Here is a 16,251-nt window from a genome sequence, read left to right as displayed (position 1 = left end):
CTTCGGAAAGAGACAAACCACTGCTGCCCGTGGCTCTCAGTGGGCCTGCTGGGGGGCCGCCATCAGGCACGGCCATGTGGAAGAATATGGTGCAGGCTCTGCTACCTCTGAATGACCCTTTCCCTCTCACTGGACCTTTGTAGAAAGGGGGGAAAGGCATCTCTCTTGAGGCCACTCCAGTGTGCCAAGTTTTAAGTAAACAGAAATGGAAGGTGCTAAGTAAACAGTCTCCAGCCAAACGGAATACCCAAGGTCTGCGTGGCCCCCTGCCACTTTTGAGCTGTTTTCCCTCAGAGAACCTTCGAGTCAGATGGCGGAGTTTCGGGTTGGAAAAACCAGACCTCAGAAAATAAAATCATACCCCCAGACTTCATTTCCTGTCCTCACAGCACATCCCTGCCCAGCATGGGGCGGGTGGGGGAACCTTAGAAAACACTCGAACTGTGTTGGATATGGGGAGAGAGCTGAACGAGGACCCAAGCACGTCTTCCGTTGCGTTAGCCCACAGCTCCTTGAATGGGTCATTTTAGAGAGCACTTAAACCAAAAGAATCCACATGCTTTTGAAGAATGGATCACATAGAATGGCTAAGATCGGCCCTAAATCCATCCGCTGCTGATGTGGTGCTAAGTAGAGCGCGCATGTTCGCTAGATGATATGGAAATCATCTGGTCGCCCGTGAAAATAATTGCTTTTCTTTTTCAGCGCAAAGACACATGGTCCAAGTCGCTGCTGAAATGTTAGACACGCGAGCCCAGGTTTGGGACTTGGCAAGCACACCGACCAGATGGGATCTGTTGCTTGACAAATTGAAAGTCCCTTATTTCAGAGTGAACCAAACCTGGCCCCAGCGAATACACACACACACACAGAGCTACATTGCAGGGACCATTTTTATAATTTTTTTTTGGCACAGACCACTGCTTACACCAAAAAAACAAAAAGGCATTCTGGGTTTATCATCTAGCAAATGACATGCCCAAAGCCAGAGCTGCCAATGGAGCTATTAGAGACTTCTGGGAGTGTTGCTTGCCATAAACTCACTGTCATGGGGTTGAGGGTAGAAATGCCCTTGTGGGTTCCTGAGACTGTAGCTCCACAAAGGAGTGGAAATCACCCTTTTGCCTGATGAGCAGCTGGTGATTTCAAACTTTGGGCCCTGTGGATTGCACCCCAACCTGCAACCAGGGGTCCTTGTGCTAGTTAGTGCATTGAACGTCTCTACAAGGGTGCTGCTTCATCCTGCGGCCTCTTTTGGGGTTGAGTAATAGATTAATCCCATTGCATCTACCGTCTCAAAGTCCCCATCTAAATAGCTAACTGCTTCAGAGGTGCAAACCCTAATTAACTTAGAAAAATGAAAAATAAATCGAGTTGCTTTCAGCAGGAGAATCCATCTTATTACTCATACTGAACTTGGGCAGAATACTTAGGTAGTGAGACCTAAAACTATTTATTAGACACTACGCACAGGGAATGGCAACAGCCCTGCTTGGCTTCGAGGTATAATGCAAGGGAGGAGACGGCTCCGGAACCCAGGGCTCCTCATTTTCTGGCTGGAATGCACGGACTCTCCAGGCCACCTGCGCTTTCTCTTATACACATTTCAGATAGCATTGACTCTCTGTCTTCTTCCAAAATGAATTCAAGGTGATGCCTGTGCATGGTGCCCTGAAAAGTATTTCTCCATACATTACTCATGCAGCCTGGTAAAGGCCTTTCTCCACTCCTTAAGATGCTCATCAATGTGAAAAATACTCTCACTCTTCTTTAGGACAGCGAGTCTTGGCCTTAGTTAAGTTAAAGGACTCTCACCCATCATGATGACGTCTCTAGAGCCATTGCTCTCAAGTCATTTTCGACTCATAGCAACCCTACAGGACAGAATAGAGCTGCCCCTTTGGACATCAGTGACTTTAGGTCTGTACAGGAGCTGATGGCTTCATCATTGTCCTATGAAGGAGACGATGGGGTTGAACCAGGAACCTGTGGTTAGCAGCACAATGCCTCACCACCCACCGTGCTCCTTGGGAATAGCTATACACCAAATAAAACCAAACTCAGTCGACCATCATAGCTCCCCTTCAGCACAGGGTAGAACATCCCCCCTGTGAGTTCTGGAAGTCTCAGAAATGGGTACACTTTGATGGGTCACAGGAGTTTGCTCTGAACTTACACCCATGCTAAACAGGCTTTGGAATCTGTCTCAAAAAGATCTCAATGCCCAGGCTCTGCCAGGACTAGTTCCTTTATGGAAACTAAGACTTGGAAACATAAACACGTTAGAGAATATCAAAAGTAGTTCATTAATGGGTGAAACTCAAGATTGAATCCTTTATTATAGAAGTAGACAATTAGCCTTCTCAATAGAAGGGGCTTAGAATACAAAGAAAGCCATCTTGCTGGGGGCGGTGTGGGGGGGAACCTGGAGAACTCCTCGACCTTCTTGTTTGTCATACTTCCAGCTGAGAGTTCCTGTTCCTGCTGGGTACCGCCTGGGTTAGTCCTGGTAGACTAGAGAAACAAATCCATAGAAACTCATGCGTATAAGAAAAAGGTGTGTATACAAGAGCAGTTGAACATTGAGAAAGCATCCCAACCCAGTCCAGTCCAAGCCTGTAAGTCCTAGATTAGCCCATATGTCTGACACCAATCAATAAAGTCCTCTTCAGACTCACAAAACACATGTAGTGACGCCGAATGGTGGCTTCTCTGGCTTCAGAGGTCTGATTGCATCAGCGTAGGTCCATGTGACTCCTCCAGCTCAGGGCACTAATGTAGTTCCATGTGTCTCGTCAGCTGCAATGTCTTGCAGGGAGTGAACAGAGAGAGTGTGTCTTCTACCTCCAAGGAGAAAAAATCCCAGATTTCCCAGAATTCTCAGGAGAAAGCCATGCCACACGGAGGCCTTATTGGCTATGATCTGATTGACAGACTGCACTCCACTCCTTCACTCTTAATCCTCTCAAGTTCCAAATTGACACCAAATTATGTAACTACCACACTGCCCTCGGGAATTTCACTGGCTGCTTCACCTGTGCTGCTGCTGCTTTTGAGGGCGTCCCAGCTCCTAGCAATCCCTTGCACTGTGGATGGAGCACTGCTAGGTCCTTTACCATCCTCAGTTGCAGATCGGTCCATTGTGAGCCACAGAGATTCCGTTGGCTGGTTTTCTGAAGTAGGTCACAGAGCCTGCTATCCTGGCTCACCTCAGTCTGGGAACGCAGAGATTCAGCAACAAGCCTCCATTAGCAGACTCGGGGTGGCTGTGCAGGAGATGCTTTGGTCAGGGTACCGAACCCAGGTCGCCCGTGTGGCAGGCAAGAATTCTACTGCTGAGCTACCACGGCCCCAGGCTGTGACTGTAAGACACTTGTTTGGTCTTTATTGGCATCTTAGCGAGGTGTATGTGGTGCAGGCAAGAGACTGGTTGTTCTTCTCCTCGGAGGATATTAGTGGGCATTGTTTCTCCAGCCAGGAAGTGCCAGCAAGAGCCTGTACTGACTGATGCATCCCATTCAGAAAGCTGCGTCTCTGAGTGCTGGCCAGTTGTCATGGCATTCTCCAGATTACGCATCTGTACAGACCAGCACAACTTCAGGGATGCCGATTCTCTCATAATGCAATGTATTGGTTTGCTAATAAAGCACACAGCCATCCAGAAGGAAAAAAAAAGCCTCCAAAGTCATATATTTGGCCTGGGCACATATTATGGGTCAGGATACCACTTGTGCTGCTGAGCAAAGTGTTGACTGCTGTTTCATAGCAGCCTCTCATGGAAGCAAATCGTGTATCGTGAAGCAGTTTGGGGTGTGCCGAGAATCGTAGGCAGTTAGCTCCTTGCAACTGTAGAAACCCAAGGAACGGAATCCACAGTATTTTCTTAAGGAAGAGGCAATGAACCATTCGTGTCTGGGAGATTGAACCCAGCCCAGAAAGGGTCTGACTGCAGCCAAGAGAGAACTGGAGCCTGAATTCCACTTCTTCAAGGGAGAGTTTTGTTGTGTTGTGTTTTTTAGACTTTCCCTTATTGATGTTTATGAGGTTACAATAGAAAAAGGAGGCTGGGGCCACCAAGCACTGGAAACCACTCCATACACTCAGAAGCATTGTCTCCATTTTTCCACGTCTGCAGTTCATGAGTTACAAAGAAGGCAGCAGGGGCTTCAGAGCAGTGCTAGGTCAATTGTTCACATGCAAAAAATAACTGTAACATGACACTTTTTTCTGATACTACACACACACACACACACACACACACACACACACACACACACCCCTTAATTCCCTTTTCCCATTTAGTGTTCTGTGTGTTTGTTTTGCTTTCAACGAAGGATTGCTTTCTAGAACAACCGAAACCAAACCCACTGTTCTGGAGCTGATTCTGACTCACAGCAACAGGGTAGAATTTCTCCACAGGGCTTTCAAGATTGGGAATTTTTATAGGAAAAGACAGCCTCATTTTTCTCCCTCAGAGGAGTTTGTGGGTTTGAACTGCCAACCTGTCTTTACTGAGTAGCCCAACATGCCTAGCTCTCTACCAGGATTCAGTCTATAGTTGTATAAAAATAACTTCTGTTGATACATGCTACGTCTATTGCTGTCAAGTGGTACAGAGCACCGTATTGCCAAGCCAGTACTTTCACACGTACAATGTAACGATATCAAGTGTGCATTAATCATGCTGGCCAAGCATCACCAACATTCTTTGCCACGTATACCATCACTAGGAACAGAACTCATTGCTTCTTGAAGCAGCGGGAGAGTTAAGCCAAACAACGAAGGCTGTCTGAATGTAGAGGTGCATGCAAGCTCAGAGGAATGAATGAGAATTTAAGACTAAAATAAATTTCCAATAAATAAAGTTGTCCTACTGGCTCTAGAATGGAAAATTGTTGTGTTGGGCTTGGAGAGCGCCTCCTTATCAGTCATTCTCATTTAGCAGAAAGGGGTGCCAATTTGCCTTCATGAACCTTGTCAGATTTAAGAGCAATTTCCCTACACAATTAAGTGATTTGTCCATCATTAGTGCTAATATCTCGAAATGACAACCCTCCCCAAACAACACAAAACAAACTTCACTGTCAGCTTGTCGATTCCAGCTCACAGCAACCTTGACTAGGGTTCCCAGACTGTAAGATGGGAACTGACAACCTCAACTTTCTTCCCTGGTGGCTTTGAATCTCTAAACTCAAATCGTCTTTAAAAAAAAAAAAAGTTTTTATTTTGTAGTTTCAAGAAGAAAAGAAAAACAACACTTTTGTAGATGGTAGTTTTATGACTTTATCTCTAATGTTATTCAGTATATGGTTGTTAACTATGTGCTAGTAGTAAAGCCAGAAATGGGAGTGACTCATGAAGAAAAGGTATACATTGGAAAAAAGAGAGAGAGAGGGAGAGCGAGAGAGAGAGAGAAACTTCTAGAACTCAAAACTTACTTTTTTAGGTGGTAAGTACTTGCCTGAATGCCAAGTGCACCTTGAAAGTGTAGCTGCAGCTTCATGACAGCCGTGCTAAAACACCTTTCTTCCCTCTGTGGGCCTGCTCTTGGAGAGTTCCCTCTGGGTGGCACATTAACACCTGGCAGCGCAAGTGCCCTCTGGCCTGAGAAAGGGTATGATTTATCAGAATTGTAAAATGACTTATTTGAGATAGCGCTGTGTTTACAGTTTACTTTTATCAAGTGGAAGCACCTTGGAACCAGCCATCTATTATACATTTATATTTTTAGACAACGGGCGCCAAGTACATTGTTTTACCAAGCTGCGAGCATGCCTTTGTGAGCTGCTGCCCACAGTAGAGGTTCAGATTGCTTACATAAGGAAATAAGAAAAACATTTTAAAACATACAACCACTACACCCTGATGTTCAGACAGAAATGAGCCAATCTCATTGAATGAATTCAACCAGGGCTCACAGTTTCGTCCTCACTGGCCTTTCTTTGCCGGCCTCACTAGTCGGCAGCTGACACTTGCATCACGGGGCTTTGTGGCACTTAATAAAGGGCATCAGACCAGCTCGACATGTCCCTAAACCAGCAGTTCTCAACCTGTGGGCCGTAACCCCTTTGGGGGTTGAGTGACCCTTTCACAGGAGTCATCCGATTCATAACAGTAGCAAAATGACAGTGGTGAAGTAGCAACGGAAATGATTTTATGGTTGGGGGGTCACCACCACATGAGGAACTGTATGAAAGGGTCGCGGCGTGAGGAAGGTGGAGAACCGCTGCTCTAGACTGTAGGTAACCCACTTGGAGCTTCTTTGGAGAAATTTGATGGTAAATGTGTCTATTCCCCCCCCCCCCGAGGGCATTTCAATTTGAAGTCACTAATCCTGTGTGTGGGCACCAATGGCAGTGAGTCTTGTCTGGATTTGAATCCTATGTCTGAAGGGAAGCTATAGGATCAGCAGTTTGAATCCACTAACCAAAAAAGATGAGGCTTTCTGCTCCCATAAAGGCTTAAGTCACAGAAGCCCAAAGGGACAGTTCTACCCTGTCCATTAGATCTCTAGGGGTCAGAATCAGCTTGATGCAATGAAGCCAAGCACAGTCTTGTTTGAAATGACCTGCTGCCACTGCTGCTGTTCTTGTTGTTGTTGTTGTTGTTGTTAGGTGCCATGAAGTCGATCCGGCCCATCGTGACACAACAGAAGGAAACATGGCCTGGGTCTGTGCTCTCTGCACGAGGGTACCCATGCTTGAGCCCATTGATGCAGCCATTGGGCCAATCCATCTCTTTGATGGCTTTCTTCCTTTTTGCATCCCCTTTATTAAGCATCATGTCCTTCTCTGGGAACTAGTCTCGCCTAACAACATGTCCAAACTATGTAAGATGAACTCTTGCCATCCATGCCTCGAAGGAAGGCTCTGGACAGACTTCTTCCAAGACAGATATCCTTGTCCTTTTTGCAGTCTATGGTGCTTTCAATATTCTTCTCTTGGACCACAGTTCTTAGTTGCCTAGTGCTACCATAACAACAACAACAACATTACCACAAGTCGACATCTTTAAAGAACAGGAATTGGTCTTCTCACAGTGCAAGAGGCGGGAAGTCCAAAGTCAGGGTGTGGCCCGAGGGCAAGGTCCTTCCTGATGGTAACTCCTGAAGTGCCTGTTGGCCTGGGTCTTCTCCAGGAGTGTGTGTATTTGCATCTCTTCTGCTCTTTTTATCTCTCAGAAGTGATTTGGCTTAGGACCCACCCCATTGGAGAATGGCCAGATTAGCATAAGCAAGAAAATCTGAACAGGTACAGGGGACAGGATTTTCATATATATTTGGGGAGACACAGTTCAATCCCAGTCCTTAATATCCTGCCACAGAATTCTCCCCAATGTAGGCTTCACATGCACCTCTGCTCATAGTGACTGCCTCCAGAGCGTGTAAGAGAGCACATAGCTGAGCCGCATGATGGCTACAGTGAGTGCTTATTGTGACCTTGGCCTGGCACTGTTGCTCTGAGTGTTTTACAGCTGCCACCACGTGCAACCCTCACAACAAACTCGTGAAGTACATACAGGTAGTCCCAAACTCACTGTGGATTGGGGTCAACGAAGCACACTTCTGGCGTCCCCTTTTGTTCTTTTATACATCTTACTCTTAGTAATGTGTACTACAAATGACATTGCATAATTGGTTGATGTTACCAATCTCAAATGCTCACTTGTAGAAATTCAAAGTTATGATCTATAAAGATAAGATAAAGTTAGTGATGCAAACGTCTTTCAGTGAGGTTGTAAGCCTTGTGGCATCATTAGACTTGAACCCAAAATAAGTCAGGGACTTACTTGTACTACCTGTACTCTGTTCACCCCTATCTGATGGAATTGGTTTCTGGGGGTCAGCTGGCTTTCATCACCTGCCTAGGGCTGGAGGATATGCGTGGAATTGGAATTCCCACCCAAATCCTGTGGCCTCAGAACCCATTACCTAACAGGTGTGGTCTGGCCTGGCAAGACTTTTCAGCTCTTGAATGAAAACCCAGTTTCTTTAGAGAGTCCTAGCTAAACGGGAGGACCCCATGGAGGGCAAGTTACATTTTTTTTCCAGGTAAACCCACTGCATAACCTTCTTCATGTGACTCACAGACGAAAGTCTACCAGTTCCATCGCTGACAACACATGGTGCTTTGGGTTGATGTTTGCCGAACTCTTCAACCTGGTTGTGCTGTTTCTTTCTAGAATGAAGTGTCCATGTTGAAAAATGAGGTGGCACAGCTGAAGCAGTTGCTGCTAACACACAAAGACTGCCCTATAACAGCCATGCAGAAAGAATCGCAAGGATATCTAAGTAAGTCACAAACTTGTCTGCTCTCTTTTAAAAAATTTCTCTTTTTTTTAACCCACTAATTTTGCATTGGATTTGATTGAAAAAGCAAAAGGGAAGCACAGATTCCAGACCCAGGCAGTGCCCATAGTCTAGAGAGCTCTTGAGTGGCTGCCAGACTGGTCCACCAGTGCGATCCCACCTTGCTGAACCCTGCCATCATCACACTCACCACCTCCTGATGCCTCCTGGCTAAACGATCCCTGCTAGGACTTCCCTGTAAAATCCCACCCAAGTCCAGTTCTGCAGCCAGTAGGAAGGTGGCCTTCTAGTTCCCACTTGCGGTTGGCCCACTAGTCTTCCTGAGAGACCCGTGGGCTGGGAAGCAGGCACAAGATGAATTGTATCCAATGCCTCAGGAGACACTTCCCCTCACTCACTGGGCTGAAATGCTAGTGATATGGTCTCAGTTTACCAATGCATGAAATGGATCCTTCCCCCACCCCACCCTTTCATATAGTGGTTCTCAACCTTCCTAATGCTGGGACCCTTTAATACAGTTCATGTGGTGGAGACCCCCCCAACCATAACATTATTTTCATTGCTACTTCATCACTGTCATTTTGCTACTGTTATGAATTGGGCGACCCCCATGAAAGGGTCGTTCAACCCCCAAAGGGGTCGTGACCCACAGGTTGAGAACCGCTGTTTTAGTAGCCCCCAGTAGATTCAATGCTAGTGGAGTTGGGGTGGCGGGAGGGGCAGGGGTTCATGACTCCAAGGTCACTTTATTTTCAAATAATTTTTTAGATTGAGCAACACAGATTCTCCCTCCACATGTGAGTATTTTTCCACATTTGATATCTGGATGGCTTTTTGGAAATACAAGATGGGGAACTTCCCACTCCAGGACTCACAACCCAGCCCAGTTTGCAGATGTAGAAAGCATGGCTTTGCTTGTAGCTGTAACCTGGGAAGGCGTAGCTTTGTGCCCATGGTTTAAAGTAAGGTCGTGACATTAATGTCCAGGAGAAAATGTTTTGAGCCCCTTCTACTTCAAGCCCATGTCTAGTGCAGCCTTGCTGGCAGTCCCCAAATCCATGCAAGCGAGAGCCCTACTGGTGTGTGTGTGTCCGTGTGTTCTCTCGTAGGTCCTGAGAGCAGCCCTCCTGCCAGTCCCATCCCTGCCTGCTCCCAGCAGCAAGCCATCCAGCATGACTCCATCACCACGTCCTCGGCGGTCAGCGAGGTGGTAGGAAGCTCCACCCTCAGCCAGCTCGCCACTCACAGAACAGACCTGAATCCTATTCTTTAAAACCCTCGGGTCAGACCTTGCCTTCCCCAAGAGCTGTAGCATCCCCTGGGCCCTTTCTCTTACGGGCATCTGTAGAATTCTCGCCCACCTGGAAGACGCCTCATCCCTCAAGGACTGGCTTTCATTTTTATAGTTACTATGGAGATGTTGTCTTTTATACTTAGTTATATAAGAAACAAAAACAAGGGAGTTATGCAATTAATGCCTATCAGCTTGGGAAATGCTTTGGTGCTTTCCTCTGACTTTCTGGTACCAGTTACTTGTTTATAAAGGGAACTCTTTCTGTAAATAGTCATGGGTTCATTCTTACCAGGTCAGCCCTTGGCCTGAAACAGTGAACTTGTTCAACTGCAGCTTTTAGCCAAAATGAGACCTCCCTACATGTCAAGTGAGCCCCATCCGAGGTGACTGGGTGGGGAGTCTGACGACGTCCTAACGTGTTAAATCTGGGCAGTGACATCACCACTGTCTCAGATAAACACAGAGCCTTTAAAAAAATGTTTATTTTTCTTTTAATATATCTGTATTAAAAGCAAACAAAAAAACTGTCGGACCCATTGATGTCCAGGCCAACCCATCAAACATCTCACCACCTCCAAACCTCCTTGGTCTGCTTGCGCAAATGCCCATTCTTCTCTCTGGTTTACTTTTACTTCTGTGCACTATTCACTCTTCATTCTGACTGTCTTTTCTTTTATTGTTTTTTTTTTGGGTTTTTTTTCCTTCAGCAATGTACATAAAGAAAAAAGTCATGTTTTAGAAAAACAAAGAAACCAACAAAAAGCTTGTCAAACTTGTGGACCTCCTGTCTGCTGCATTTACCCATAACACACAGCCTGGGCTGGTTCAACTTAAGTTTTTACAAAATAGAAGTCAGGAGATGCTTAAGGTGCCTGCGCTCATGCTTCCAATAAGCAGAGCAAATGGAAGTGGCTGGCTTCAGGAGGACTGCCCTGAAAGCCAGCTGTGGAGGAATAAGGGAAGGGAGCTTGGGAAGCCTTGGGTGTGCACGGTCCACCTTCTGGACGTCACATGCTCGAATTATAGCGGGCTTTCTTTGGTCTGTCTACAAAGTTGAAAATCCATGACTGTAACCTATATGATCATTCAGACCGGCTCTACTCACGCCCCAAATTAAGTGTTCAATCATCATCAGCTGCTAACAGATTAAGATTTGTTTTATTGCGTGCCCTTCCGCCTCTGGAGCCAGCCTTGCTCTTCTGGGGAGACAAAGAAAGAAGAGCCCCGTTGTGTCCCTCTTATCTCCGGCCTCCCCCCACCCGGGCTGCTCTGCACCCTTTGGCTGCTGAAGGGATCTCATGGGCAAGGCAGGGCTACTTATCTCTCCTAAACCATTCGAATTCGTTTTGTCAACCACTCACGTGGACTTGCCCACTATGAGATGGCCCCAAGCCACAGTTGTGCCTCCTTGGAAGAAGCCATTCTCCCGTGCTGTTGGACACTGCATCTGACTAGTAACTGGAGCGGACGTCTCCCTCTAGCCGTCTAGAAAGGTGCTGGCTTTCATCTCTGTCTGAGTGCGTGGTGTGCCTGTGGGTGCGTGTGCGCGCTTGTGCGCTTTAGAAGAACAGCATTTTACACCAGGTGTCGCTTTGATAGCAGTTTAGGAAAGAGGAAGGATGTCTATGGGTCTTTGTTGTTGATTTTTTTTCTGCAGGAGAGTGTGAAACTCTGCTTTGGAGAAAGAAAGCAAGTAGGAGAGGCAGGATCATACGTCGTCTCAGTTAACTCTAATAACTCACTTTTTATTGACTGACAGTCTTTCCATGTATCCAATGCTTTCCTACCCAGTGAAGCTCGTGACTTAGATATATGGTCTACGCATCTATACAAACACACAGAAACAAACAAACAAAATAATATAAGGAAAAGGAGGGCTGGGAAAGAAGACGAGGGGGATTTTCTATTCTATTTTCAGCAAGTATATCATTTTCAAGTCTTAAATACTGAATTCATAGTAAATATTTATATGTATACATATATACGTACATTTAATCTCTGCAGTAAAGAGCTAACTAGTTTATCCTGACTGTAGCTTCCTAAAATATGTTTAAGGCGTAGCTTTAAAAAGGAGTCAACCTCTATTTTGAAATTGCAAGTCAGTTTTTCAAAAATCCATCCGCAGGGCTATCTGTATCCAAAAAGCAAGAGAAAATAAAGTCTTGAAACATTTGTGGGGTTTACTTTTTTTAATGATAATAATTTTTATTTTCTATTTAGCTTTATTCTTAAGTAAACAAAAACCTTTCTTTCTTTACTGCGTGCATAGCACATAATGAAATGGATTTTTAAAATCCACTGGTGATAATCAGAATGTCCAGGGAGTGACCTGTCACTAAAATGGTGGTTTCGTTTACTTCTGCTCCATCTCTTGATTAAAATATTTAGTTGTTCAAGCTGAATGCAGTTAAGAACTTGCCTGAGTTTTCTTAATTCAGCAACTTGACAGTTTGACTGATGTGCATTATATATAGCTCAATTATGTCTGTTTTTTATGCTAAGTAGGCAAGCCAACCACACACGTTAGCTAACCGGCCTAAACGTGTAATTAGAATAAACTGTCTTCTTGTTATACGTGGGGCCTTTAGGTAGGTTCATTAGCAGGGTAGAAAGAACACCAAGTGAAAGAGACCGGCTACAACGCAGTGCTTCGCATGAAATCCCGAAGAGAAAGGCTCATTGGCCATGCCCAACCATCAGCTTCTCAAAAGGAAACAGTTCTCTGAGAAATCTAGGCTTTTTCCAGAACCCAGAAGAAGCCACCTGCTGGAAAATCTCTGTTTCGGCCCTACAATGTTAGCCCATCTGGGAGAACATCTCCCTTTGTGACCAGTCACTGAGTGGTTCATGCTTGTTGGCCCAAATGCATGAGGACCATCGCCCTGCCCTGCGCCCAGCAGGTACTGCATGGGTCAGCCTGTATGTTGCTGTCATCCGTTCCTGGGCTTCTTATCTTTATTGTCCCCAACTCCGTTGTGTGCCTCTCCAGAACCCTGACTCTGAGGCAGGAGCGATCTTTCCCATTCCTATGTCCTTTTTTTGTGATGGGGGATCTGCCTCTGAAAGCACTGCCAGCTTGCCTGGGCACTTGCTCCTTGCCTCCCCTGCCTTCCAGGATGGGAGTGCACCCCTCAGAGAGCCCCCAGGTAGCATTTCTACTGGGTGACCCCTCAGTGAAGTGGCAGTGTCCACATCTTAACTGTTTCTCCATGGTGGGTTTCTCAACCTATGATACCAGAACAGGTAGAGCAAACCCCCTAGCCAGGAAAGGTTGTCCTTATTTGAAAGCCTTGTATGAAGTCAGGCATTTCCCTTTACCCTCCTTCATATTCACCCCAAGCCAATCCAGGCTAGCTGCCAGTGTTAACACCCCCTGTGTGAGACAGGGGGTCTGTGGACAGTGTGAGATATAATCATTAGGGCAAGCTACTTGGAACAAAGGTTCTTCAAAGCCTAATCCAGCCAATGAAATAAGACGCAGCCCTTGCTCTGACTGCAGAAGCATCTGTGGAGAATGGTCAGGTGGTTGCTGCCAGTGACGTGCATTTTAGTGCATTCCTTGAGCTTGTCATTAAGATTGTCAATTAACTATCTGCAGTTAAAAAAGACCCTCCTTGAACTGGGGCGTGAAGCATCAGTGATGGCGCTGAAATGACCCATCCTGTTAGGATAGAATGTGCTGATTAATAAAAGCCATCTTAGAAAAAAAATAAGTTTGTGTGTGTGTGTGTGTGTGTGTGTGTGTACAGTGGAACTCAAGGACCAAAGCAAAATTTAAACAGGAATCTATTAATTTAGAATTTTATAAGGTATTTATTAATAAATGTTATTTTTAAACAACATTCCATTTGAACACTATTCTTCTCAAGTGTTTTTAAAGTACTAGTTCAGAATAAACAACTCGACTTGTGTCTATCTTCATTTTTCAGGGTCTCAAATACCTATTCTCCATCACTTGGTGGATGTTTGCTTAGATCTCTATGCAGAGATATTTCTAGGATTTCTGCTGCTCTGTGTTTTGTTTTTTTAAGACTACATTTTGAAGTTTAAATTTTGGGTTTTATTTTTTTTTTTTTACACATAAAGGAAGCCCTTTTCTTTGGGAAGCAGAGTCCGGCTAAAGGGACCCCGGCATTATAACTGGAAGGGCTCTCTTGTCACAGTGTAACAACAGCTTCATCTCGGCTTCTCTTCCACCCTGTTCCCTACAAGGCCCTGTGCTATTCAGCTTCCTGAGTGGTCTTTTGTCCCTTTCCTCACAATGTGCGTAGCTTTAAGCCGTTCACACTCCATTATGCGGTGTATCTGAGACAGACTGGAAACAACCCATTTAAATTTGAATACAACGATGCCAGTAAAGGATTGTCGCAATCCAGAGTCCCCTTTGCGCTTCTCAAATAATTTATATGTTGAACTTGCACTTTAGCTTTCCCACCCCCTTCTCACCTTGCCCCCTCCTCAACCTGAGCTTCACTCTCTCCTCCTCCCCCTGACCCCCAGCCCCCCTGCCAACGCCGCCCTCAGCTTCCTCGATGACTCTGAGAGCTGCTTCCCTTTAGCTTTCCAGAAGATTCACACCGGGAAAATGTACATGGCATTCATTAGTCGCCTTGCTAAGACTTGTTTCTCCCATCAGAAGCCGCCTCTGAGAATGCGGAGAAGAGCCAGGATGCTATGCTTTATGGTATTTACCCCCTCGTTCATCTGGCATGTGTCTTTTTCTCCTAAGGGAAAAAAAGGTTATATTATGCAAACGATGTGAGGCAGCCGCCAGCTACGCTTAAGAATTGTCTAGCTCATCCTCCAAACCAAAGTGTCCTGAATTAGCCGGGAGCCTTCACTGTTTGGTGCGCCGTGGCAGGGGCATGGCTGTGTCCTGTCTCTGTCACCCTGAGCTATGTCTTTCCAAGGCCTCGGGATCGCGGTGTTGCCCGAGACGGGACTAAGGACAGCACCTCTGTCTGCTCCACAGCTGTGATAGGAAGAAGGGCAAGAAGACACAGAAGCAATAAACTGACCAATGAAATCCCAAACCTGAACACACACACGCCGAGAAATAGGCTTTTAGTTCATGTGATTAAAAAAAGAAAGAAAGAAAATGTGCATGTCCATCCAGATGAGTTTACTCTTGGGGGGGTTTCAGTGACCCAATGCTTAGAGCCAAATTGCTTAAAGAATGTTTATATATATTTTTTCCTTATAGATCTTCTATTTTTTAACATTAAAAAAATTCTATTTAACCAGAAGCTGAAGAGGGAGAGGGGGTCAGACCCACAATGCCAGCCAGCATTTGTGAAAGGATTCTGTTCTTAAGTGGTACTCCGGTGTCTTTCCAAGCCTATCATTACAGGAGAATCCATAATTACAAACATTTAGGGTTAGATCAGCTTACATTGTCCAGTGCACCAGAAGCCAGAATCTAGAGAGTTCTAACTAGGTCATTTCAGATTTTCTTATGTTGCGTTTCATATAGAACTTTATAGGACTGATTGTTTTATTAAAAACAAAACACAACAAAATAATTTTAGCCTCAGCACTGGGGATGGGGAACCCAAATAAATTAGCTTTAAAGATACCATTAACATCTCATGCACAATAAACTCATCAGAATCTGGTCTGCTCCTTCAGCCCTTACTGTTTAGACACTGCAGAAGATGGTTAAAGGAGGTATGGGCAGTGCTGAAGCGGAGGATGTATAAGAGAAAGGACCCTTTCCCGGGCAGTCGGTCAACCACAACTAAACAACTAACAAGATGCCCCGTTGCCCTCTTTCCTTCTCAGCTCTGCTGAATCAGGGCTGCTTCTGAGGACTGGCTTGGAGCAAGATAAGCTTGAAGTATTCTTCTCTGGTGGGGACTGTGGGTTTGGGGTCTGCTGATAAAGAACCGGGGAAAAAATGACTCAGATCAAACACAACGTTCTAGGACAACTGGAATATAAATCCTGTCCCCAAATAGAATTTTAAAAAAATAAAAAATGTTACTTTTGCCCTGTGCAGTGAGTGTTAACTAAGCAAGTCCCCAAACACGGTGCTGTCACTTTATGTTCTGGACTTGGAGTTGTTTGTAACTGTAAACAGCAAAGAAAACCTATGTGTGTGTTTGTCTATTTGTAAAGCAACCACCTTCCTTATTGGAAGGGGAGAAGAAAATGTTGGGGTACATACGTGTAAATACTTGTTGCAGCATTTAATGTGTTTAATTTTATGTTAAGCTTTTTGTTGCATTTATTGTTACCAATGGACAATGAGTTCATTAAGACTGTTGAACTAGGTCGGAGTTTTACCTCTCTTTCTAGCAAGAAGAGATAAGATTTTGTGCATTTGTACAAATGTTAATAATATCACTGCAATTCCAGTATAATAAAGCACTCAAATGCAAATACCATACGGAACTCTTGCATGATGAGATTGGATGGGGTGAGGGGGGCGGGTTGGAGTGAAAGATATTTTTCACAGTCTGCTTTGGGCCCCTTGGAAGTCACCATTGTTTAGCGATGAAAGGAAGGAAGTTCTTAAAGCATCCCTATAGTCTCACCACCTTTTCTATCCGACTTCCCAACCAGGCCACCAGGCTTACCTGGGTCACAGTGGTGGCTGCACAATTCAAGGGTCCGTGGATCGAGCAGTCTGGAAGTGGAGCCAGCATGT

At 45.3% G+C, this 16,251-nt stretch overlaps 1 protein-coding gene across 2 annotated transcripts in view; it reads left to right on the top strand.

The window, feature by feature from the left end:
- The window catches only part of CREB5 (cAMP responsive element binding protein 5), a 491,776-nt gene extending 475,811 nt beyond the window's left edge, over positions 1-15,965 (top strand). For both annotated transcript variants that reach the window (XM_075558234.1, XM_075558233.1), the window contains exons 10-11: positions 8,182-8,290; positions 9,418-15,965. In XM_075558234.1, coding sequence (XP_075414349.1) covers positions 8,182-8,290; positions 9,418-9,581 — 273 coding nt within the window. In that variant the 3' untranslated portion in view covers positions 9,582-15,965. The remainder of the gene's footprint in view (positions 1-8,181; positions 8,291-9,417) is intronic.
- Positions 15,966-16,251: the final 286 nt, after the last annotated feature.

Source organism: Tenrec ecaudatus, chromosome 9 (assembly GCF_050624435.1).
Source record: "Tenrec ecaudatus isolate mTenEca1 chromosome 9, mTenEca1.hap1, whole genome shotgun sequence".
Taxonomy (NCBI): Eukaryota; Metazoa; Chordata; class Mammalia; order Afrosoricida; family Tenrecidae; genus Tenrec; species Tenrec ecaudatus.
Note: the sequence above shows the minus strand (reverse complement) of the source record. Positions and strands in the feature narration are given on the sequence as shown.